Below are 25,818 nucleotides of genomic sequence, written 5' to 3'. Positions count from 1 at the left end.
TCCTATCTGCAAGCAGTGGCGCCTCCAAAGGGGGGGGGGGGGGGGGGGGGGGCACGGCCACCCCTAAAATGGCATTGAAAAAAAATATTGTCTGCCATTGGATTATTGTGCCAGTGCCACCCTAACATTTTTACTGGCCCCTTTCGGCCACCCCATAAAAAAAATCCTGGAGGCGCCACTGTCTGCAAGTGCAAGGTGTTACATTAATATTATTAACCAATAGTGGTCAGTGTTGCGCCATATTACTGTTGTTACTGCGTGACATAGAACCAACCCACTCTCTGGAGCCCTTAGTGAAGTCAAGTGAGGTCAAGTTTTCTCTTTTTACTTCCAGACCTGGTGGTAGTAAACTAAGTATAGTGTGACTGATATGTCACTAAAACAAGTAACTGAATAAGTAACACCATGTCACTTAAACAAAGAAAAAGAAAATTGTGTTCACATTAACCAAATGAACCAAACTGTTACAACAAAAAGCTCCAATATGAAAGTATGGAAATTATAAATAAAGACACTTGTAATAATATTATTGTTACAACATTTTATTTATTGTCTTCAATTATTTAAATTATTATTTTTAACAAATTATCAAAATATTGTCCCATAGAAGTGCACATTTGTATATTTATAATCATACTAATAATATTAGCATTATTATACAACATTATGAATTTGATAACTCTACTTATAATATTTAGGCAAATGAATCTGAAAGTCACAAAACAATTTATAAACGACAGCAACTGGTTCTCACGCAATCCAGGGTAACGTCAAAATGAGTAGGCTGTACCTTTAAATCACAATGTTTTTATATTATACACGGGAACATTCTAATGATTTCTGTTTTTGTGTACTATACAGATTATATACAATCATTAACTCATTTATTAAAAGTATTATGCACTATGGGCTGTCCTTTGTCCCCCTCTTCACTTCAGCTTTATGAGTTGACTGGCCCTTTAAGAAGCGTCGCCTGTGTTTCCACTACTACACGACAACACACAATAATACAGCAAGCAGCAGCACTACACAAGCCTCCGCAGAGCGGAACAGACTCTCACCCGCTGACTGCACATCCACTGACGAGCATATCCATTTTCAGTGCCGTTTTTGATTGTAACAATGTAGTTCATGACAGAAGAACCCGTTAAGACTGTATCATCATCGTTAGCTTAACGCTAGCTTTCTATTATAAGCAAAGGGGATTCCAGCAGTGGCTAACGGCTATCAGCTCTAACAACAGAGGTTCACCAAAAATGAGCAAATAAAAGTAATGCTCCTCCACAGCGTATGACCAAAGGCATTATCGAGCGGTAACAGGACTGCTGGGAATCGACGTCAAGATGATGAAGAAAAAGAAGTTTAAGTTCAGAGTTGATTTTGAGCTGGACGAGCTGTCGTCGGTTCCGTTCGTCAACGGAGTTCTGTTCTGTAAAGTCCGCCTGCTTGACGGCGGATTCTCGGAGGAGTCATCGCGGTAAGGAGGCTTGAGATGTGGAGGGATTAAGATGGTTTATTATTATGTCTATGGATGATACTGGGCGGTTTTTATTCTTTATTGCTTTTTAATAAAGCATAACCAAAACATGCGCGTATATAGAGCTGCTGGATGAAATGGTCTGTTTCTTAAAGATTATTAGTCTTTTAAGATGTATAATTGTCCATTATTTCAGTCAAGGTTGAAGTCAACACTTTTGTGTTTTTGTAGTTTTGATTATTTCAATTTAAGTCCAAAGGAGGCTTTTCATTTTGTGTGACATGTCAAGTTATTAGAATGTTCATGTTAAAAGGTGTTTACTTCAAATGAATTAATTTCATGATAATATCTAGGCAAATTGAAACCTCAGCTAAACTTCAGGTGTCAAAAACCTTGCAAAATAGTACACCATGCATGCCCTACATGACTTATTTTTACATAAGAGGAAATGACCCAGTGCTCTGGAAAGCTGACATGTCATCTGTGTAAATGATTAGTAAGTAATTATAGTATATCAGAGGGCATGATCAGAAAAGCATAATCATAAGTGGATTGCTCTCGAAATTTGTCAGTGTGTAGATGAAGAACTCACTGACACTGACAGTTAAAATGTAACACTAAAACTTCACTTTGACTGGCAAAATGTATTTTTAGTTAGAAGAATCTACAAAAGTGGGCTAAAGTTTCCTTACTGTTTTCACTTTTTATCTTTTATCAATAACTGCAATATTAAGCATATCCTGTGTGCTGAGTTCTTGTGCTGAGTCACTTGAGGCCACACATTATAACTGTAGACGTGTGTGTGTTTGATGTGTAAATGTGCTGTGCTGTTCTCAGACCTGCACACAGGTTGACCTGCATGCAGGATGTTAATGTTTCACGTCTGAGGGGGCGGATGTGGAGCAGTTAAGAGAACTGTGCAGTATTACAGATTATTACTGTCTTTTATGACGCCATCAGAGGTGCAAATGTGACAGTCAGTTGCTGGACCTTCCAAAATTATTCTACATTTATTGATGCATTTGGCAGATGCTTTTATTCAAAGCGAGTTACATAGCATTCAGGGTATTTATCAGTTCATGCATTCCCTGAGAATCAAACACTTGAGTTTGGCATTGCTAGCATCGTGCTGTTTGAGCTTCAAGACTATTATCTCACTCATGTTTCTATTCCCATTTTAGTATCTCAGTCCAAAATTTTTAAAAGGCCCCGTGGCATTGAACATTATACATTAGCACCCAGCCGAGAGCAAAAAGGGCTGCAACAAGTAATTAATAATAATAAAATTAATTATTAAACTGATCAAGAATTGGAATTCGCCAAGCTCTAAATATGTCTCTTCCCTCTCAGTAGAGACATCACAAACTCTTTGTCTGTGTCTTGGTGCAACATTTGTCATTCACTCTTTTTTGGAGCTCCGCAATACAAAGGCTTCCTACAGTTAAATATTAATGTCAGGCAGTGAAAGTGGGCTGTCAAACTTCACCATGACAGATTCCCTTCAAACAACTCCCTGACAATGCATAAGCAAGTAGCTTATTCATCCAAACAGAAAGAGAGCTGCGGACCAAAACCACAGCAGCTTAGAAGATCGAGCTTGGGTTTGCATGAGTGCTTCTCTCTTCCGTTATGCAGTTTGTAGGGAGTGTCTAAGGTTCGTTTATTCTCCCTCCAGACTTGAGTTTGCCTCCATCTGCCTGTGGTGATCCTTTTGAAGAACTCCTGTTTCATTGCAGACATCCTGTGGGAGAACCTAAGGAAAGAGCACACTGAACCAAAGCACTCCTGCGCTCTTTTGCTCAGCCGACTTTGCCATGGCAACGGCATATATTCCAAATACGGAAATAAGACCGGTGACTTGTCATGGTTATTTATTACAATATTAAGCCTGTTGCACATTTTGGCATAAGCATTGGTTTACCAGCTCGTTATTCCAGCGAGTGCAGTGATGCTAATGGCTCTAGCACATGCATGCTGCACTAATTGTCTGATGGACCAATTAAAAAAATAGTACTTTGCCATTTTTCCAGGAAGATAATGAGTGCAAATATGGTAGATTGTGCTAGTAATGCATACCATTAGTATTTAATGCTGCTGAATTCATTATGTCCTTTGTGTTTTCGCATCATTAGTGCTTTGTAGGGAAGGTATTAATGAGTCATTGTGATACTGAATTGTTCCAGTAAGCCAATGGAGCTTATTAGATCCGAGAGTCAGAGGCTAAACATTATTCATTATGAGAGAGCTAGAAAGCAAAAGTCTGAATTTCACCTGTGGTGCAGTTATTATGAAGATGGAGGTCTCCTGTATCGATTGGAGCTCTGGCCTTGCTCGGGTTGTATGTCTGAATTATGAGTCTGCAGCTTTTCGTTTATAGTCTCACTGCCAGTAATTTGCCTATAATCATATTGGTAAGGAAAGGAGTCATATTACCTGGAATTATCATTTGCAGTGCTGCCCTTGTGTTGGTGAGAAGAAGCATGAAAGCAGGACTTTGGACTGATAATGGAGCACTAAGGAGAAATTTGACCAACTTGATGTGCCTTGAAATAACTTTCCTTTTTGGCAGCAGTGTTAATTTTGACAGCAAATTTTGATTTAGTTTTAGTCATAGTTTTTTTTTGACTAAAATCCCATTTAGTTTTAGTCATATTTTAGTCATCTGAATTGTTTTTAGTTTTAGTAAAAATCATAAGATTTTAGTTGACTAAATCTACAGCAAATTTAGTCGGCTAAAATCGAATGGGTTTAGTTACAGTGCATTTATTATGCATTTCTCTAAAATATTCAAACTCATTATATAGGTTTGATTTGAAGGTTTTATCATGATAGACTGCGATTTAACTGCAGTGACACACAACATGCCTTTGTTAAAATTAAATAAACCACTTCTCATAAAGAACAAGAACATGGTCTTCTTTTTAATGAAATACCAATGGTTATATAGGCTAATTATGCATTCTTTATAACAACTTTTTACCATATTCTTAATTCTTTCAAGCAGACATATTTATTTATATAAATACATTTAGATTAATCTTTAGGGCTACTAAAGTTTTTCAGTCAAGAGCAGGGAGTGATTGTATGTCTTTCTTTTGTTGCTTGATTAACATCAGTGACTCGGACAATAACAACTAAATTAGGCTGCTATCCCTTTAAAACTGAATGCACAGATGCAATGGATGCAATGTACTGATACATGTTCTGTCTACTGTTTACGTTCACTTAAGATGTAATCAACTGTGTTTACGTGAATACTCGTCAAAACGGACATTCCGACATCATTTTGTGTGTATTTCTCCATTCATGCGACGTGAAAGAGTACCCACGTGCTGTTAGACGCGCTTTCTGTGTGTGTATGCTTCAGTGTCTTTGCTCAGAAAACCGGACCGATTTGAGTTCTCTCTTGGGTCAACAGATTTATCCATATGCCTGCTCTTCTCTTACTCCCACATATCGGTTTTACGCGCCGTGCAGCAAGTGTATTTTAGCTTATGTTCCGCCAGTTCATATATTCACATCTAACCTTCTATGCAGCTGATTCATTCTCAATTAATCTCTTCCCAAATCGTCCCTCCCTAACATTTTCGTCTCGTTTTTATTCGTTGACGAAACTGTCAATAGATTTACGTCATAATTTTTGTCATTCAAAAAGAGTTTTCGTTCGTTATCGTCTCGTTGTCGTTAACGAAAATTATGACGATAATTATTCGTCAACGAAATTAACACTGTTTGGCAGACATCACTATGTGAGCCATTGGTTATAGTGTTATCCAGCAGCCAAACAGCTGTTTGGACTTTATTTTTTTGGCTACTGTTGCAGATTCTAAAATGACAATTTAAAAATGTCATATCAATATCTTGAATGGTATGCTTAAACACATGCAAATTAAACAGAATTTTAACTACTTGTATCAAGTTCCATCCTACAATTTGTGTTATCCTGTTTACTCTGTCTCATTACGGAAGTAAAATGGCTTTCGAAATGCATTTCAAATTGATTTTAATCTTTGTTTGTTGTCAGTGTTTTTTTTTTTTTTTTTATATGCATGACAAGAGCTTAATTTAAGCAAAAAGCAGGTTGTTTACAATGAGTCAGCAAAGTTTTTAGTGCTTTATACCAGTCTAAAACACTTAAAGTCCTCTGAGGTCTCTATTAACACAGCAGGCTTCTATTCCCTTTGCCCATCTATCGCAAATAAAAAAAGTGTGATATTTTGAGAGTTAGAACCTTTGCAATTCAGCTGAACAAGCTTTTGTTTGTGTCATTGTGTTGTTAGCATGAAAGAAACTCTGTCACACTGTTTATTTCCTTAGAAACCACCACATGTTTAGTGGAAGGAAAATAGTTTTTGGTTGGTATGCTAGCATTGTTTAGAGAAGTCACTGGCCTCTGCTGCTTTGGTGACAGAATCAGATTTGAAGGTTTCATCCAGCTGTGGTTTATTCTGGTTCATGCATTAGAGGCTGTTTTTTCACCCAGTGATTCACTCGGCACGAAGCGCAGGCCTTATGGTAGGGAATCTCCCCAGCTGGATGGGAGGTGCCCGATTATGTGTTGCTTTGGCTGTGTTTCCCAAAGACGTCATTGTGGACCATTAGGAGATGACAGAAAATAAGGAGAGACTCTGTGTTTATATAAAGAGTATGAAGTGTATGAGTTGTGCATTGTTTTTTTTCCCTAATAAAATATAAATGATGCATCAAATGCAAATTATTTTCTTCATAATAGAATAGGAGAATCTGCGGAGGACTATGTGTGCTGTATTATTAAATAAATTTTTCATTTAATTAAATTTCATTAATATACATGTATTTGTCAATAAATACATCAATGTCCATTTGAAGAATTTTAAGTTACATGTTATTTATTTATTGACACTTTTATGGTTGATTTATTTAATGTAATATTGACTTGCATTACCATTCAAGAGTTTAAGGTTATAGTGGTAAGATTTTTATTTATTATTTATTTAAATTACTCTTATTCAGGAATATTCAATATTCAGGCCTATATTAAGTAGCATAGCTGTTTTCAACATTGATAATAATAATAAGAAAAGTATCAGCATGTTTAAATGATTTCTGAAGAGACTGGAGTAATAATGGCTGCTTAATATTCAGCTTTATCATTGCATCAATAAGGTACATTTTAAAATAACTTTTCTGTTTTAATATATTTCACAATATTGTTTTTATTGTGTTTTTGATCAAATAAATGCAGCTTTGGTAAGCATAAGAGACTTCTTTCAAAAACATTCACAATCCCAAAACTTTGAACGTTAGTGAATATATATGCTTTTAGTGAAATATTATTAATATGATACACTTCCTCCTCCAAAGCATTGATATTTTATTAAGTTCTTAAAAGGGCACAACCTTGCATTTGCATGCAATCTTTGTGTTAGCCGTGTCTTTTGACTGTAACAGGGACAAAACGCTTTATTCTGAAATTGACATGCTTGCAGTGTTGTGTTCACTGTCTTAGATGTGTATAATAACAACACAATTTCCCTGAAATTCATTTTATAGACTTGTATCTCTACAAAAGTCCTTTGGGCCTTGCTCGTCTGCCCTGTCTGCAAACATCTGTCTAATTAGCAAGCAGAACACCTGCGCAGGGAGGTCCATTTTCAGATGGGAAATTAATTAACTTTCTTGTTGTCAGTGTGGCCTTCTGACTCCAGGCTCCAATTAATCACAGAATGTGAGTCAGACTCTTTTAATGCAGTCGACTTGAAGTGAATATTAAAACTCGCTATGAGGCTGAATTGTGTGACTCAATCTGTTGTGAAATCATTTCCAAATCTCCCTGAGGAGCAATGCTGCAGGAACTGTCCACCCCTGTTGGATTTTGCAAATGCAGATCAGATGGGGTGAGAGAGTTCACGCTGTTTTGGATGAGTGGATATTTGTTTTAAAGTCTTGAGCCAAGTTTGTGTTCTTTATAGCAATACCTTGCATTAACAACCCAGTGTATGTTTGCATTTCACAGCGAGACGGTCCAGGCAAACTGTGTACGCTGGAGAAAAAGATTCTCCTTCCCCTGTAAAATGAGCGCTAATGCTGGAACCGGAGTCCTTGACCCCTGTGTGTGTCGAGTTTCAGTCAGAAAGGTACAAACGCACTCGTGCACTCTTTTTGGTTTACAGTAAACAGTTTGGAGTTAAAATACTCAGAATGATTTAATTGTTTTTTATGTAACAGGAACTGAAAGGGGGAAAAACGTATGCAAAGGTACTTTCTTCTACTTTTTTGAATGAAACATACCAACACTATTCAATTTGTTTGTGTGTAGTTGACAAAAAGCAAAGTGTGACATTCTTTAAGCCATCTAAAACTATTTTTTAAAAAGCATTTATTAATTGTTTTGTAATTATTACATGTGGTTTTTATAACATGATGTTAATTGAGAGACTGTGGAAAATTTAAAAAGATTAAAATACTAGTCACTATGCAGGACTATTTAAATAAACATTCCCCCGGTTTCACAGACAAGGCTTAAGCCTAGTCCTAGACTAAAATGTAAATCTGAGCTGTTTCAACTGAAAGAAACTTGCACTGACTGATCTAAAAATGTATTAGTGCCTTTGTTTTGTCTCAAGATACACATCAGTAATGTTTTTTCTAAGGCACATTTATAAAAAATACTAAAATGTCTTAATTGAACTATGGCCTAATCCTGGTTTAGGCTAAACCCTGTCTGTGAAACCGGGCCATTGTTTTTTAAATAGTGAAAAAAGCTAAACTAAAATATTATAATAATATTTCCATGTACATTCATGGATGTTTTAAGCTAAAATCTTCAACTTGCAAAAAAAGAAGAAATATACTAAATTTACCTTTCATGAATAGAAACTAACACAGAGCATTGGTAATTCATCAAGTAGACAGTTCTGTAGAGGATTATGAAATATTGATAGCAAAGGAACAGCTGAAAATAGATCACTCTGGAACACTGTGTTTGTATGTGATTCTGTTTGTGTATGAGTATTGCACTTCTGTTCATAAAAGCATTCACCTTATTAATAAATAATCTTATTTATTTATTATTATAATATAAAGCATCAGTGCCTTTTATTTTTAAATGATTTTTCTACTGGCAAAAATATTTTTTTCTTCCTGAATGTGTGCTGCTTTGGCTCTCTGTACAGCTGGGCTTTGCTGATCTCAACCTGGCGGAGTTTGCAGGATCGGGTAGTACCACACGCAGGTGTCTGCTGGAGGGTTATGACACCAAGAACACTAGACAGGACAACTCCATCCTTAAGGTACAGAACCGCTCAGACTTTCTTTCGGGGTCTTCTCAGATATTCTTTATATATCTCATTCTCTATTCTATTCTGGGTTTTGAATTTGTGGCTATTATTAGGGGTGCTTTTGGTAACTATTAGTCTTACTCATGCTGAAAATCCCTATGAAATCAAATTCGACAATTCTTATTTTTATGGAATATTGCAGTATTTATTATACATGTTGTTGTTTTGTGTGTGTGTGTGCACTCTAATAATCTTAACTTCCCCAAAATAACTTCCCCTCCATTATGCAATGACATTCAATCACATTCAATGACATTCAATGACAGTCATTCAATCAGTTCCCACTGGAAAAATAGCAAATCCACCCCAGCATTTTTTCTTGTCCAAGAAGCGTTTCATTCAGATACACATAACAATAGAGAAGAAAAGACTATTGCAACTTCTGTTCATCACTCTAATAATCACTCCGAGCACTTTAGCAACTGCCTTGCAATGCCCTGAAAACCATCTAAAACATGCATGTGAATTTTGCATGATCACATTCTCAGCAAATGTAAATAAATAAATAAAATGTTGTGTCATACACATTCAGTCTCTCTCTTTTTGTCATTTGTCTTTGCCTGCAGGTGATTATCAGCACACAGCTGATGTCTGGGGACCCCTGTTTCAAAACGTGAGTGTTACTTTTAAATGCTTTTGAATGTGTTATAATTTGGTAGGAGATGCTACTGAAGCCAGAAAGAATTGAAGTTGGGTTGTAATAAGGCCCTTTTTTATCTCTACACCACCATAGCTGCATTTTTAGATTTAGATTTAAGACCCACAGAGACCATTTCCTGTTAAACATTTGAAGTTGCTATTATAGTATTTTCTCAGAAACGGCCCGTGTGTGATCGGGAAGGAGTGTGAATGAGGGCTCTGGGGAAATCAGAGCTTTGAACACAGATTTGCATACTGGAAACCAACACTGTCCACCCACACATGTACACAGTGTGCGTGAAGACAAAAACCTGCTAAAAACATTCGTGTGGGTTGGAGTTTGGGGAGAGTATGTAGTTTGGGGATTCTGGGGGCTGCTTTTGGACCACCGTCAGTGGGTGGCTTCAGATGCTTTAGTTCTTTAATTCAACATTTTTCAGTCTGTTTATTCAAATCCATTTAAACCGTATTCTTGATTGTGTGTTCTCCATGTATTAGGCCTCCATCCACCGCAACGGTAATAGGCATTCAGGGTGATGCAGAGAGCCTGCTGGAAGACAGGAAAGGAGGAGACGCACAGAAACCTTTTCTGAGTCTCTCAGGTAAACCTCACACTGGTCAGTGTTTGCGGGGAATCAAAAAATGAGACACAGCTTCATATTCATTTGTCCTTTATGTGTGCTTAAATGTGTTTGCATTTCTTGTATCTTTATGTTGGGCACTCTAATCGACTGTCCAAATCAAACACCCTTTGAGAAGCTTCTCATTAATTCTGCATCTAGTCTTGTAGCAAAGTGCAGGACTGTATGTTTGATTTGATGCCGCTGAACTAACGGGAGCTTGAAAGAGTGCTCTCTCTCTCTCTCTCTTCCCCCACTCTCTCTTTTATCCTTTCTTTGCCCTCATACATGCTGTGTGCCTTTTCTGTCCAGAGGCCGGCAAAAGCATCAGTCTTTAATGTATAATTTAACCGTATGCAGCTCTTGACTTTGCTCTCATATTCATTCAGTATGACTAACTGCTTATGATGTAGAGCAGGCGTACAATTCATAAAATATGATTAGCTTACTAGTCTCAGTGCCGCTTCTGTAGTGATTTTTATTTGCGATAATTGAACAATATTAAAGGCATATTAATATTCATATTAGGCCATTTAATCTGAAACATTAATGAAATAAAAGACAAGATGCCAAAAGTGGCTTTGTGTTAGAGGCGATTGATGAATTAATCAGCATCGCCATTTGTTCAGAAGAACATGTTTGAAGAGTTTTATAAGTTAAATATGAGTTAGCATGGGTTTTCAGCCGAGAAATGCTACTCTTTTGATGAAGCAAACTAATTTAGAGATTGGTCAGGATGGTCAACCAGTCTTTTAGCACCTGAGAAGTCTGTTAGTGGTATATTATAGGTATTTTTAATTGTTTTAAGGCCATGCATATACTAGCCAGTGTTATTTTTATATTATTTATTATTAATTTTCAGTTTTCATTGTAATTTTAGTTTAAGATTTAGTCATTTTGTTACATGATTTTGTCATTTCTTTTTTTTTCTTTCTATTTTTAATAATTCTAGTACTTCAGTTTGAACTTATTTAATTTCAGTTAGTTGCAAAGGCAACGTTTCTGTTTTTTTAGCTTTATTTAAATTATTGAGAACAATTTCTAATAGTTTTAGTTAAAAATAGCAACACTGATGCTAGCATACTTAAAATTTACATTCTTTTTCACACGAGACCAAAATGAGTAACGACCAAAAATTTTGTTAATAACAAAATTATTCATATTTTATATGCAAATTTTTTGACAATAACATGCATACTAGAATGAGAAAATCCCTCCTTCTGCTGTATGCACCATCTGCTGTAAACTAGAATAGCAAATAGCAAATCATGATTGAAAGATAAAAATATGTCATGCCCTAACGTCCTGTTTTAACAGGAAATATGCCAACACAGGAAATAAAACAGTGTGCTTGTCAAGGAAGTTTTAAGGGTTACAATCATCAAAAAGCTTTTGTAACCAATTCAACACCTTTGTGAAAATTTTTAATTTTGCTGTCAGATTCCAAATTGCCAGCTATGAGCAACATTCATATTGATATCCATAATACATTTCTCTTTTTGTGAGGGCTAAAGGTTAAAGTTGCAACACAGATTAAATATATTTGTATTTGCATTCAATATAACATTTATTGAAACGAGCTACTGAGCTACACTTACCGATTATATATGCCTTATTTGTCTGATCAGTGTCTGGTTGACATGATCCTGAACCACTCTAATTATATTGGACTTAAAATGCATCTATTTGTTTTCTAATCAACAGTCCTAATTTAAATAGTCAAATCATATTAAATGCCTGAATACTCCAATGGACAAAAGCATGGCTACATTAGATATACAGTATAATGTATTTTAAAGTTGGAAATAGAAGAGGAACAGGTTAGATTGGCGTTGAATTCCATAAAGTGCTTGAGCAGGTTTAATTAAGACTGAACTGAATCCCTTATGTCCACAGAGACATCAGGGAAGTGTGGCTCTCTGACTGATGAGCTCGGGCTGTGTGGACACTCTCGAACGTCCAGTTACGCTAGTCAGCAGTCCAAAGTATCAGGTAGGCTTTCCCTTTCCACTATTTTCTCTCTGGTCACTTAATCGTGAGTCAACGTGATTCTGTTGTCTTGCTGGACTTGAATGCATGCCTGATTAATGTGTCTGTAACCCTGGCTGTAACATTATCAGGCTGTCAGTCAACACAATGCAGTGGTATTGCAAGATGATTAACAGAATTTGTAATTTTGCACGTAGGCTGCATGTCACGTGTCTCTGTTCTGAGAGAGAGAGAGAATGTGTGCGCAAATCCATTATCTCATATTATATTTTGTTACAGTAGCTTGCACTTTCCACATATATGGTACAGTTTGGTGTCCCATTACTGTGATTAAAGCATTAGGGACACAAATCCTATGTTTTTTGTTGTGAGAAATGTTTGAATTAGTATCCTCCATTGGGGAGGCATTGACCTAAAAATATTGTAATTTTAATTGATTTTAATTTTAATGTACACTATCGTTCAAAGATTTGGGGTCAGTAAAGTTTTTTTGTTTTTGTTTTTGAAATATTATTACAATTTAAAATAAATGTTTTCTATTTTAATATATTTGAAAATGTAATTTATTCCTGTGATGGCATAAATTGCTGATGAATTATCAGCAGCAATTACTCCAGTCTTTAATATACAGGTGCTGGTCATAAAATTAGAATATCATGAAAAAGTTGATTTATTTCAGTAATACCATTCAAAAAGTGAAACTTGTATATTAGATTAATTCATTACACACAGACTGATATATTTCAAATGTTTATTTCCTTTAATTTTGATGATTATAACTGACAACTAATGAAAGTCCCAAATTCAGTATCTCAGAAAATTAGAATATTGTGAAAATGTTCAATATTGAAGACACCTGGTGCCACACTCTAATCAGCTAATTAACTCAAAACACCTGCAAAAGCCTTTAAATGGTCTCTCAGTCTAGTTCTGTAGGCTACATAATCATGGGGAAGACTGCTGACTTGACAGTTGTCCAAAAGACGACCATTGACACCTTGCACAAGGAGGGCAAAACACAAAAGGTCATTGCTAAAGAGGCTGGCTGTTCACAGAGCTCTGTGTGTCCAAGCACATTAATAGAGAGGCGAAGGGAAGGACAAGATGTGGTAGAAAAAAAGTGTACAAGCAATAGGGATAACCGCACCCTGGAGAGGATTGTGAAACAAAACTCATTCAAAAATGTGGGGGAGATTCACAAAGAGTGGACTGCAGCTGGAGTCAGTGCTTCAAGAACCACCACGCACAGACGTATTCAAGACATGGGTTTCAGCTGTCGCATTCCTTGTGTCAAGCCACTCTTGAACAAGAGACAGCGTCAGAAGCGTCTTGACTGGACTAAAGACAAAAAGGACTGGACTGCTGCTGAGTGGTCCAAAGTTATGTTCTCTGATGAAAGTAAATTTTGCATTTCCTTTGGAAATCAAGGTCCCAGAGTCTGGAGGAAGAGAGGAGAGGCACATAATCCACGTTGCTTGAGGTCCAGTGTAAAGTCTCCACAGTCATTGTTGGTTTGGGGTGCCATGTCATCTGCTGGTGTTGGTCCATTGTGTTTTCTGAGGTCCAAGGTCAACGCAGCTGTCTACCAGGAAGCTTTAGAGCACTTCATGCTTCCTGCTGCTGACCAACTTTATGGAGATGCAGATTTCATTTTCCAACAGGACTTGGCACCTGCACACACTGCCAAAGCTACCAGTACCTGGTTTAAGGACCATGGTATCCCAGTTCTTGATTGGCCAGCAAACTCGCCTGACCTTAACCCCATAGAAAACCTATGGGGTATTGTGAAGAGGAAGATGCAATACGCCAGACCCAACAATTCAGAAGAGCTGAAGGCCACTATCAGAGCAACATGGGCTCTCATAACACCTGAGCAGTTCCACAGACTGATCGACTCCATGCCACGCCGCATTGCTGCAGTAATCCAGGCCAAAGGAGCCCCAACTAAATATTGAGTGCTGTACATGTTCATACTTTTCAGTTGGCCAACATTTCTAAAAAAAATTTTTTTTGCGTTGGTCGTAATTGATATTCTAATTTTCTGAGATACTGAATTTGGGACTTTAATTTGTTGTCAGTTATAATCATCAAAATTAAAGGAAATAAACATTTGAAATATATCAGTCTGTGTGTAATGAATGAATCTAATATACAAGTTTCACTTTTTGAATGGTATTACTGAAATAAATCAACTTTTTCATGATATTCTAATTTTATGACCAGCACCTGTACCTGTATGCTGATTTGGTGCTCAAGAAACATTTCTTATTATTATCAATGTTGAAAACAGTTGTGCTGCTTAATATTTTTGTGGAAACTGTAATAGGGTTATCCGATGAATAAAAGTTTAAAAGAACAGTATTTATTTAAACACAAATCTTTTACTTATGATCAATTTAATGTGTCCTTGTTGAATACATGTATTAATTTCTTTTAAACAAAAAATCTAACTGACCACAAACATTTGAATGGGAGTGATGTAAAATACCTCATATAAAATTAATAAAATAGTTCATATAATATTAAGCTTGACCTCCTTTTTTGACAATCAACAATTTAAGCACCTCCTTTGACCATTTTCCTGGGCATGGTAAAAGATGACACGTTTAAGCATTCCAGGCCCTATTTTGTTCCCTTTTATAGAAAGTGCTGTTTGCTTTATTCAATAATCTGAAATTAGTCTTTTAGAAAGATTCGGTGGCATCACAAAATAGCTGGATTAAATGTCTCAGATCTAATTTGATAACACTATTTCCTCTAGTACTTCCAGAGAGGAGACAGCACTCAGTCCTTATTTCATTAAAGCTATTCTCTTAAATTGGGTTACACATTGCTCACTTTGACCTTTTGCGTTAGATCCTCTCAAAGTGTAAAGTTAGTTTTAAAGTCCACAGAGCAAACAGAAGTGTTCATCACATATCTGTCTCTGACTGGAAACTGGAGTTGTTATGTGGGTATACATGTGTGGGAGGATATTCCCTTTAGTAGCCGCCCATACTAGCATTATCACTTTCTAAAGCTCTGGAAACCTGAATAGCAAGTGTGGGTGGGGGATGTTGAATGTCCCTTCATTGGTTAATTTCTGAAGGTTTTTAAAGTGCATGTTGTATATTACCAGCATTGATCAACTTTTTTTCCTTCATTAAAAAAATAATATTACTAATAATAATTGAAAACAATGTTGTGTTGTTTCTCAGGATATAGTACAAGTCACTCACGTTCCTCCAGTCTGTCGGAGTTCTCCCACAGGAGGAACACTTCGATCGGCAGCGCTTCCACCGGCATTGCCAGCATCCCTGAGCCTAGTGAGGAGAGTGACCAAACCACAGTGCCCCCTACAGCCCCGGGGGTCTGTGCTGCTGTGCCTGAATACCCATCAACCCCTGACAGAGCTGCCAGCAGGTCAGACAGACACTGCTACCACTGCCTGCTCTATATTCATTATAGAGCTTTAGGTTCAGGATATTAAATGATTGTAGATTTATCTGATTTATTTTCTCATATATACAAGGTACCCAGTGAAACAAGACTCAATGGAGTCTCAGCTGAAAAGGGTGGATGCTACGCGGGTGGATGCCGATGATGTGGTAGAGAAGATTCTTCAAAGCCAGGATTTCACCCACAGTCTGCTAGATTCCAGCGCTGAAGGTAATAATGGCTTCTTCATGTTTATTAACAGAATTTGCTTAAAGGAACACTCCACTTTTTTTGAAAATAGGCTCATTTTACAATTCCCCTAGGAGTTGAGTTGAGTTTTTCCATTTTGTAATGATATTACGCAGCGCTTGAAAGTAGTCCCCAGCTAAGTAACTAGTTATGATATAGCTGGGGACTACTTTCAGGCGCTGCATAATATCATTGCGCCTGCTGCACCCATGGTACGGTAGCAAAGTTCCTTGATTATTACGCTGGAACGAGAGTATAGTTCCTAGCCATATCGGCCTAGAAAATCACAACTTTTCATTTTCCGTCGGTCTTCGTACATGATGTAACTACAGAAGAGTCAAGCTTTAAATAGGAAAATTATCGAAACTCTTTGGTCATTTTTGAGCGAATTGCTAATGGTCTAATCTGATTCAATGATCTATGCAAAGCTAAGATAAAAGTGCTACCGCCAGACCCGGAGATCGGCTGAATGGATTCAAAAACGGTAAAACCCAACTGGTTAACTCTAGGGGAGTTGTAAAATGAGCCTATTTTCAAAAAAAGTGGAGTGTTCCTTTAAGGTACTATTAGCACATTTCCATCAGAGTAAATGAGTAACATTTATAAAGTTTCAAATAAATGCTTTTATTTCCATTAATCAAAAAATCCTCAAAAAATGTATGTATAATGGTTTCCACAAACATATTAAGCAGCACAACTGTTTTCAACATTGACAGTAGTAAGACAAAATTTTACTGAATTTTTGATTAAATAAATGCAACCTCGCTGAGCATTGGACACTTCTTTCAAAAACATTAAATCTTAGCAACCCCAAACATTTAAAAGATAGTGTAAGTGATATAAAATACTAGAGCCTGGCCGATAAGGGTTTTTTGGGTCCGATACCGATATTAGGGTGGCATATTCTTCCGATATTCTTTATATTAAATTCCTATATAATATAAATAATAAAAACAGTAAATATAATAATTGGCTTGATGATCAACAATTTATGAATGTTAACCACCTCTTATTACTGTAATTTTAACCTAATTTTTAAAAAAAACTATAAATGACCAAATTTCCAGTGAAAAGCTATATATGAAGCAGGCAACACTTTAAATCCACCAATCAGAGAAGTCGCTGTTACCATAGTAATGAGAACTGCACCAAAAGAGCTTATCAGTGTGTGAGCTGTCGTGAAGAACTGCAAATGATGTAATCAAATTAGTCTTTTTACGATCTGTTTTGTCTATTTTGCAATAAACCTCAATTATATTTCATTTTATGCTTATAATAAAAGGCTATAGATTAAATATTTGTTTTATATCATACCATTTTTTGAATTGTTTACATCAGCAGTGCTTCATGGGATTGAAGTTCATTCCCATATTAACGATTACTAAACATTTAATATTGTTAGTCATTACATTTCCATAATATAAATTCCGTCTTTCTTTAATTCTGATGGCTATAAATCAATTGTTTTATATTGTGCTGTTATTTGTATACATCATTTGCAGTGTCTCTTGGGATTGTAGTCTTTCAGATTGTTGTCTTTCAAATAATATATCATAAATTCCATCTTCCATGCTGATTACTAACACTGAATTTTTTTCTGCTATGAAATTGCATTTTGGGCCACTAACTTGCTTGTGACGAATCGGCATCAGTGCAGACTTGGAATTTACATTGAGAGCAAACAAAAATAAAAAACACAGAGCTAGAAACAGGTTGTTTAATTGGTATCAATGTTTACAGGTAGCTGCTGCTTCTCAGTAGGTGCACTGAAGTGTCTCTGTGCCAGAGCACGTCTCTGTGTGTGTGTGTGTGTGTGTGTGTGTGTCCTATTAGTTTTCATATTATTTTTAGATGACCTGGCGACAGACTCTCATTAGAAATGGACCAATTTGGTTTTTGTATCCCCAGGGAAGAGTCGTGACTTTGTGCATGCAGAATGGAGACGATATCTATTTCAAATGTGTGTGTGTGTGTTTCAGAGGAAGGTCTGCGTTTGTTTGTGGGTCCTGGTGGGAGCACAGCACTTGGTAGCCATCACCTTCCTGCCAGGTGAGGAATAGTTCAGCCAAAAATGAAAATGCTGTCATCATTTACTTGCTAAAATGCCATTCCATACCCTTATGACTGACTTGGAGCACAAAAGGAGATGTTTAGTAGAACATCCAAGCTGCTCTTTTCCATGTAATGAAAGTCAATGGGGGACTGAGTCTGTTAAGCTTTAAAATATTCTAGAAGGCACCATAAATGTACTTGTGTTTCAAAAGCCATACAATAGCCTGTATGATGAAGACATGAAATATAGAGCATCTCTTACTGCATTTCATACAAGTCAGGCAAACAGGTTTGGAATGACATGAGGGTGAGGAAATAATTTGGGTTACTGTCTCTTTAAATAACATCAAAATAAACAGTTGTATTCCCCCACGCTCTATAAAAATGTAAATCGGTGCATTAACCGTGTTGAATGTAAATGCTGATTTCTTCTCTTTTCAGGGTTGGAGCTGGTGCCTACGAACAGGTGGTGATCAAACGCTAGAGTTGGGAGATGCCAGAAGGAAAAGTGTCAAAAACCAAAGTCTGTTTCGTGGGAGGAGGAAAGGACGAAGAGATTCAGACATGTTGGTCTCCTCTCACACTAGGAGTGTTTGTCACGAACCTGTTTCATCCTTTCGATGGAATGGTGTCCTCTGCTGGCTACATAAAGAACTGACAGCTCCTCTGTATAAGGCTGACATTATAGGTGTCTGTGTTTCACTGTGAGGTAAAGTTTGTCTCCTATTAGGTCCGCATTGAAAATCAAAGAGCTTTTTTTCTCTATTTTCCTTGCTGATTTTGAAAAAAATATATATATATTTCATATTGTTGTATTAGTAAGATCTCTCTTTATTTTTACCCATGTTTACATGTTTGTGAGCCATTTTAGGGGTCTGTCAGTAGCATTTGATGGATTGTATACATCTTTTACAATATGTATCATGTGTATAGTCTCTCTGCAGATGAAGGTGACCCCTTTACAAATTTTTTTGTCATCTCATTACTGTCAGAATGGAAATCACACCGTCCTCACCCACCCGCGGCATCTCACTTTGTACATGTGAGAAGTCGTGCTGCATTTTGACAGATGGAGCCGTTTTCAGACTTGAAAAAATGTTCATTTGAATAGCACTTTGAATTGAAGGACTTTACATGGGCTGTCTATGTATCTCCAACACTGTAGGGAGTTTTGAGGTTGAGCTGTTGATCGAGTTAAACCATACACGAAAATGTGTATTTCTTCTTTATTCCTCATCAAAAGCAACTTTCGGCTTGAGAACTTAAATGTAGATGAAACTCCTATAGCTGCATTATATGTTGAATGGGACTTCTTAAGTGATTTTGCAGTTCAATATATAGACACATTAGCTACCTAAAATCCAAGCAGCTGAATATCTGATAAGTACACCTCTGGCATCATTAATGACATCATGTAAATGTATCGGCTTTTATGCGAGGACAAAATGAGCCAAGCTGTTCTCAAGCTATTAGTAACGTGGCAGCGCAGAGCGAAGCATTTAACTTCAATACTAATCAATAACTTCAATACAATAAAACTTCAATTTAATTTCAGTAATGCTTGAAACATTTAGCACAAGGCTCTCGAGCGGCGTGTAGCTCTTCTTAGCCCCTCTATAACACTACAAAAACTTTTTTTTTATCCACGTTTTTGTAGTTACTCGATGTATCGCTAAAATGAAGGTATTTTAATGACTATTTTCATGGTATCTCTGTCTGTAAGGTCAGCTATAAGGCATATCAAAATGATACATTAGTGCTTCTCTTGTTGTATGTGACCGTATGCCCATATCTTGTCAGAAGCCATTCACTGTTTTATTAATATAAATGCACTAGCCTCTGCGATTTAAGGGTGTGTGAGGATTCGCAGTTGAGCGAGTGTGTATTCAATCTTGTAGCACTTGATTATCTCATAACTGTCTAGAGTTATAGTGTAGAAATGCATGGGTGTCACACCTACTCAATGTGTCCAAAGCATTTTGTGTAATCTTTGCTATTTCCATCAGATTGATCCAGGTCAGTCAATATCCAAACACTAAAAAAACTAAATACTGATGGGAAGCTTGGATTCAACTCGGCCATACGTCTCAGGTTTATTATTTTATCTTTCGCAATTACTGCACAAATATCAAAGCACCACACTGCGAATGTACGGAGCCCCTAAAGACCCGAGGTGATATGTACAGATATGAGATGGGAGGGAAAATTATGTATCAGTGCTTTTGCGTTCTCTAGCAAATGTTTTGGATTGCTTACAGAAACTGTCCACTTGCAAAACCTTTGCGTTCACCCAAGAAGCACTAGAAATGAAAGGTTTGAGTGAACGCAAATATTTATTGCAGGAACGCAATCATTTAGCAAAAAAATGCAAAATGTCTTGAGAGAATTCAAATATTTTTTTGGAAAAAGTTTCTTCTGGGAACGTAAACATTTCATCGCAATGTTTCTCAAAGGGAACTTTTGCGAGAAAATACAAAAACATAGATATACTTTTTATCTCCCATCACATATTGTTCTTCATCATGTCCCTTTAAGGCCTCCGTAGTGAATGTTTGCAAATACCAGTATATTTAGATGTTATCTGTGATATTTCAGCTTCATTACTTTTCATCAGACACTCAGTAATATGAGTGTTACTTTAAACTTGATTTTTAGTTTTTTAATTGATATACTGCCAAAATGAAAGTCTATTTTTATGTATTTGAGCTTTAGTGATACTAAAATTGTGTGAAAATTCACTTTTTCCCCTCCGTGTTTCCTAATTACTCTTACATAACCTGTAAGTAACCTGGTACTTTACATGTTGTAAAAACATGGTGGCTTTCTCTTCTGTGAAGTTTTTGGTCCTTGTAATTGTACGGTGTCTGATGTTTAAAAGTGACATTGCTTTTTTGACTGTCTTGCAATGTTGTGTTCTAACTTTTGACCAATAGTGGCTTCCATGCCATGTGTTCTGTTATGATGCTGGTAAAGTATGTACCATGCACTGTTAAATAAAACTGCATTTCAGAGGTGGTGTCACATATTTGCATTTTTATTAATGACATGTTTAATGATTGTCTTCTCCATCGATCACAGATTTGGCAATTTGATTGAAATATGTCTTTCTGTTGATGCTACAATTACAGTCAGAAAAGAAAAACATGCAATAAAGAAATGCAGCTTGCATTCTTTTATTCTGGTTACAAAGTTTTCTGGATCTGTTATACATTTCCGGAACACCCGAGCTCCCTGTCCCAGTCCTCCTCCACGTTGTTTGCTACACCTGATACTGCTTTCACATCTTCCTCTTCTTCCTCCACCTCCTCTTCATCAGCAGCAGGCAGGTTTAGCACCGTTCCATCAGCACTCATCCTCACTCGGGAGTCCACCAGCAGTTCCTCCCTGAGACGCTGCATGCTCCCACACAGTGCTCTCACTCTGGGACTGGACCACACACGTGCCAAAGGAACGCAAATGGTGCCGCCTTGCTGGTAGACAGGCTGCCAGTCACGTGTACCCCCTTCAAGTCCATGCTGGAATACGTCCATTAATGGAGGAGCACAGAAGTGTGCATTATTGTTGGAATCCATGTTCATTCTGCTGAGCCATTCCTGTCTCAGGTGTTGTGCCTCATACAAGACTTCATTAACTAAAGTTCTCTGGTAGATGTTGTTATCACTTAGGCTCGGATACACTACTTTGTACATCTAAAAAAGGAACAGCAAAGAAAGATAAGATATGAGTGCAAATATCACCAGTTTTAGGACAAAAATAACTTTTTTAGCTTAAACCTGTTAAGTCAGCATTAAAAGAAAAGTTTAACATTTTCAAAAATTTGTCTGTGCATGTTTTGTATTTTGACCTCAAACTTTCAATCATCAACCAATGGGCAAAACCAAGTCCCCACCTTACATTTTTTTCTTTTTCAATAATGCCGTTCATGGCTGCATGTAGCATCTCTTGCTCTGTATATCCTTCCAAAGATTGCATAATACAGTCGCAATGTACTGAAACTACTATATTGTGGTGTTCATCGGAGCAAAACAGATTATGGAAGAAAGAATGTATCGGTTGTTGATTGGGGTGGAGGAAATATCTCAAATGCAAGATTGCATTCCATTGTAAGAAAGGGGCGGGTTTTAAACGCTCTAAATGACTGGTCATTCCACTGGAAAATAAAGTTACAAGTTATTCTAGCCTAATTAAAAATTGCATGGATCAATTCATGCTAACTTTATGCCGAAATTACATTTTTATAAAAAAGCTTTTGCTGCACTAGTAAATTGTGACTGTTTTAGTACAAGTGATAAGCATTTAAAAAGTACAATGACACCTTTAAACAAATATGGAATTTCTAATAAGAAAAAGTTGCACACCAGTCTATAGACTGAGGGTTCCAAGCGTTCAGCATTGCTCATGGAATCATGGAAATTCTTCTGGAACACAGCAATCTGGGTGCAGAATCCCACTTCTCTCCAGTGGCCAACAGCTTCTCCAACTCCTGTGAATTGCACGGTGTAGCCATGGTCTCTACACACATTGTGAGCCCTGTTAGGGAGAGAAAAACTTATTTTTAACATGAACACATCTATATAAATCTGATCCTAAATCACCATGTGTTTTCACTAGATATTGAACATTTAATTACCAAGTTTGAAATTCCGCTCTGGTCCATTCAAACTTGTGGTCATGGTTTCTGAATCCTCTCAGGCCTGGCAGCAGTGGGTTGAACTCTACATTTGGTGTGCTTACGATCACGGCACCCGGAGCCATGTAGCCAAACACCACCTCAGAAAACCTTGCCACCTCCACAAGCTCCAGGTGTTCGATTCTTAAATGGAAGAGATGTTTACATTGACAAAACTCAAGTTGAACATACAATTTCAAAGTAACTAAGTTTATTTGTAAAGATGTGGCACACTTACAACTCCACACATGTCACAAGATCAAATCCTCTGGTGCAGGGCTCTCTTTCTGTCACAGAGCCTTGATACAACTCAATGGTCAAAGGCCCATCACTTGGCTGTAGATAATCACTAATAAGTGGAGCCAACGTGTGCCTGGCAAAAAATAAATCACACAAGATGAATGAACAGAGGAAGCCTGATTTGCATATGGCCAAAGCACGTGGAGCCCCCTTGTGTAGCATAAACCGTTGGCCTTATGGGATAACACTGTTATTTCAATGCTACACACCAATGGAAGGTCTGCAGGTAAGAGATACCAAACTTACATTCTCTTCAGGAGAACGCCGCCGTTGATATCAACTCCCACTAGTAACTGTATACCGTTGCGATGAAACTTAAGTTTGTTTAGTAAGCAACATTCTGCGCATCCGAAATCGATGACCTGTGGAAAAACTATTGATTAGCACGCTAGTTAAAGCGTAGCGTCAAAGGCCATCGCGACTTAACTTTAAAATGTCATTCATACGTTTATTTACCTTTTTAGGGCGGTAGGTTTTCACATAGTCGATAACAAACTGGTATCGCTGCATATAAAGCGGAGGAGAAAACGGCGTGGTCATGGTGGCTGTCTTGGTCAGGTCTGCTCGGCTCTGTCTTCATTAAACACATGCTCGAGGTGACACCGTCAGCTGAGCAGGGTGGATGCTCTTGCTATACTCAACCTTTAAAGCAAATTCGAGGTTATATTACTGGACCGGTGTTAATTTAGATATTTATTTTAGTTAAATTATATTAACATTGCTACTGTAGACTTCAGTTCCAACCCCTTGATTAGCTGATTCTACAATATTTCTATGTTGCCATATTCAAATAAAGGTTTAAAAATAAAAATGTTAATTGCCACATTCAAATAAATATTTAAAAATGCAGGCTAAGAGTCTAATTAAACAAGTTTGTTCAGCTAATTGCCAGCCTCTTATATGTATGCTTCTTGTAAACGATTAGTGAATATGCAAACAGCCTTTTAATTAACAGAGTGGAGTAATCATGGCTTATAGGAAGACATGCAAACTTAAAAGAAAACCAAACTGGATGCAAGAGGAGCTGTTACTTCTTGCCCAACTGGTTAATAAGGAAATAGGCTAAAGTAAAGCTGTCCCTGACAAGTTCTACAACAGTCATATTACCCCCACAAGTAAGGTGATATACCTTTTCAAAAGCTCATTATTGTCAATTATTTCTAAAAGATTTACATTCAAGGCAGATTGCCAGCAACAGCCATTTTAGGATAGTTTGTGATTCAGTCTAAAGTAATTTCACTTTAGTTCTCTTCACTACTCCTAAACTTTCACAGATTTAGGAGCTAGTTTTAGTGCTAAAATGCTTTGTGAAATACTCTTAGAGCAAAAACTTAAGAGTCCTAAATTTAGGACTGACTCGCCCATTATTTTTTTCCCCTAAATCTGCGAGTTATGAGCTACTTTTAGCCTTAAGATGTTTTGTGAACATGGGTCCAGATTGAGATCCGTATTGAACTAAAGCGCTGGGCCTATAAAACTTCTCAGAAATGCTCTTAAGTTTTGACTTAAAAAAAAATCTTAGTTATAAGTAGGAGTTATCTAAGAGTAGGAGAGTTTTATGAAGAGACTAAAATCAACTTTCAGTAAAGTCTAAGACTGATTATTAAGAGCTGACTTAAGTGTTGTGCAACTCTAATCAAACACACCTGCCTTTAATTTTCACGCGATCCTGAAGACTTTAATTAGTTGCTTCAGGTGTGTTTGATTAGAGTTGGAGCTAAACTTTGCAGGGCAGTCGATCACCAGGAGCAGGGTTGGGCACCCCTGTTCTAGTCCAATCAGTGTTTAAATGTAAGGACATCATAAAAGGAAAATTCAGTCCAACTGTAACAAGAAAAAAAAATGCATGGTAAAAAATTGCCATGACTTTAAATGCAGCATTTTCTTGGACAGCCGGTCTGCTGAAGACTGAGAAAAGGTGGTACAATGTATTGGCAACATCTGGCAAAGAGATACAAGGAAAGTATGCATTCCACAGGTGCAGTTGATTTTAATTTTACTAAACGTTTTTTTTTTTTTATATATATATGAAATGATTGTTTCTGTGTGGTCAGTAGCTGAGTTCTTGTCAGAGAATGGACAATAGATTGAGGCCCTCCATGTAATCCTCGGTCTGAGATTGCGGAAATGGTAGAGGAGATACTGGGAATGGCCAACCCTTCCATTTGTGACATTGCAGATGCCCTGGACCCTGCACTGCTCAAATTAAAGGAGTTACGAAGATGGTAAGAAAATTAATGGGAATTAAGAATTTCTTGATTAAATTGACATTAGTTAAAAAAAAAATTTGAATAACACATCGGATTGAATAAACGTGTTTGCACTTTAATATTTTCTGCATATGAATGTAGTGCTGATGACGCTGGAGCCGGGCCATCTGACGTGCCACATTGCACCACATCTCAGGATGTCTTCCTGTGTCCTCCAGAAGAGGACACAGGGTTTGCACAGTGAAGCCCCTGAAGATGACATTGAGTCTCTTAAAAAAATAAAATTTACAAATCAAGTTGTTGGAAGTTCAAAATTAATATTACACTAAAACTGAAGAGATTAAAGTGCTCAATGTTTGAACTTATGTTTGAGTAAATAAGTGTGTGAACACAAATTAGTTAATTATTACTTATTGTCTACAAGTTTTTCTTACCCAAAATGTAAGTTTACAAAGCAGTCCCTTATTGATTCTCTGCTTGAACCACTTTGTAATGTGGGGTTGATAATACTGTTGTCATTACCATAATCATCATCACTGTCATCGTCGTTATCATCATCATCAAGAAGTGGTATATTTCGAGCTTTGCAAATATTGTGCACAATGCCGCAAGCCATAATAATGCGACTAGCGCGCTCAGGGGACTGTCTAATCTATCCATGAAGGACATGGAATCTCCTTTTCAGCTGTCCAATTCCTCTCTCCACCACAGCTCTTTTTGCTTTGTGTGCTCTTCAAGGCGAAACATGTTATAAGGAAAAAATCAAGAATGCACTTATTGAACAAAACTGGTGTATTGCATGAAGTTCAGTCCTGTACAGTACCTGTTATAATTGAGCTGCTGTTCAACTTGTGGTCTTCTGTACGGGGTAAAAAGC

At 37.1% G+C, this 25,818-nt stretch overlaps 2 protein-coding genes across 3 annotated transcripts; one reads left to right on the top strand and one right to left on the bottom strand.

The window, feature by feature from the left end:
• Positions 1–971: 971 nt before the first annotated feature.
• Positions 972–20,946, top strand: fam102bb (family with sequence similarity 102 member Bb). Of its 2 annotated transcripts, XM_079376462.1 has the most exons (11): positions 972–1,477; positions 7,473–7,593; positions 7,685–7,714; positions 8,632–8,748; positions 9,363–9,409; positions 9,934–10,037; positions 11,952–12,047; positions 15,242–15,446; positions 15,556–15,692; positions 17,690–17,759; positions 18,204–20,946. In XM_079376462.1, exons 1-11 carry the CDS (start codon positions 1,344–1,346, stop codon positions 18,244–18,246), a joined length of 1,104 nt encoding a protein of 367 aa, XP_079232588.1. In that variant the 5' UTR covers positions 972–1,343; the 3' UTR covers positions 18,247–20,946. The 2 variants fall into 2 exon arrangements, with proteins under 2 accessions (XP_079232588.1, XP_079232589.1); XM_079376463.1 differs by lacking the exon at positions 11,952–12,047 and having other exon boundaries at positions 18,204–20,774.
• On the bottom strand, positions 20,777–23,519 carry LOC306844375 (small RNA 2'-O-methyltransferase-like). The gene is made up of 6 exons (XM_079376461.1): positions 23,188–23,519; positions 22,978–23,093; positions 22,670–22,804; positions 22,393–22,575; positions 22,121–22,292; positions 20,777–21,451 (listed from the first exon to the last, which is right to left on the bottom strand). The coding sequence occupies exons 1-6, from the start codon at positions 23,269–23,271 to the stop codon at positions 20,966–20,968; spliced, it is 1,176 nt and encodes a 391-aa protein (XP_079232587.1). The 5' UTR covers positions 23,272–23,519; the 3' UTR covers positions 20,777–20,965.
• Positions 23,520–25,818: the final 2,299 nt, after the last annotated feature.

This window comes from Barbus barbus (assembly GCF_936440315.1).
Source record: "Barbus barbus genome assembly, chromosome: 24".
Taxonomy (NCBI): domain Eukaryota; kingdom Metazoa; phylum Chordata; class Actinopteri; order Cypriniformes; family Cyprinidae; genus Barbus; species Barbus barbus.
The sequence above is the reverse complement of the archived record's forward strand: the minus strand, read 5'-3'. Positions and strand labels throughout refer to the sequence as shown.

Excerpts from the sequence above, each read along its gene's own strand:
- LOC306844375 (XM_079376461.1), bottom strand. The coding sequence starts at position 23,271 with ATGACCACGCCGTTTTCTCCTCCGCTTTATATGCAGCGATACCAGTTT. Across the intron at positions 22,805-22,977 it reads GGCGTTCTCCTGAAGAGAAT|GCACACGTTGGCTCCACTTA; the intron begins GTAAGTTTGGTA and ends ATTTTTTGCCAG. Across the intron at positions 21,452-22,120 it reads AACCCTCAGTCTATAGACTG|ATGTACAAAGTAGTGTATCC; the intron begins GTGTGCAACTTT and ends TTCCTTTTTTAG.
- fam102bb (XM_079376462.1), top strand. The coding sequence starts at position 1,344 with ATGATGAAGAAAAAGAAGTTTAAGTTCAGAGTTGATTTTGAGCTGGAC. Across the intron at positions 7,715-8,631 it reads GGGGAAAAACGTATGCAAAG|CTGGGCTTTGCTGATCTCAA; the intron begins GTACTTTCTTCT and ends CTCTCTGTACAG. Across the intron at positions 15,447-15,555 it reads CCTGACAGAGCTGCCAGCAG|GTACCCAGTGAAACAAGACT; the intron begins GTCAGACAGACA and ends CATATATACAAG.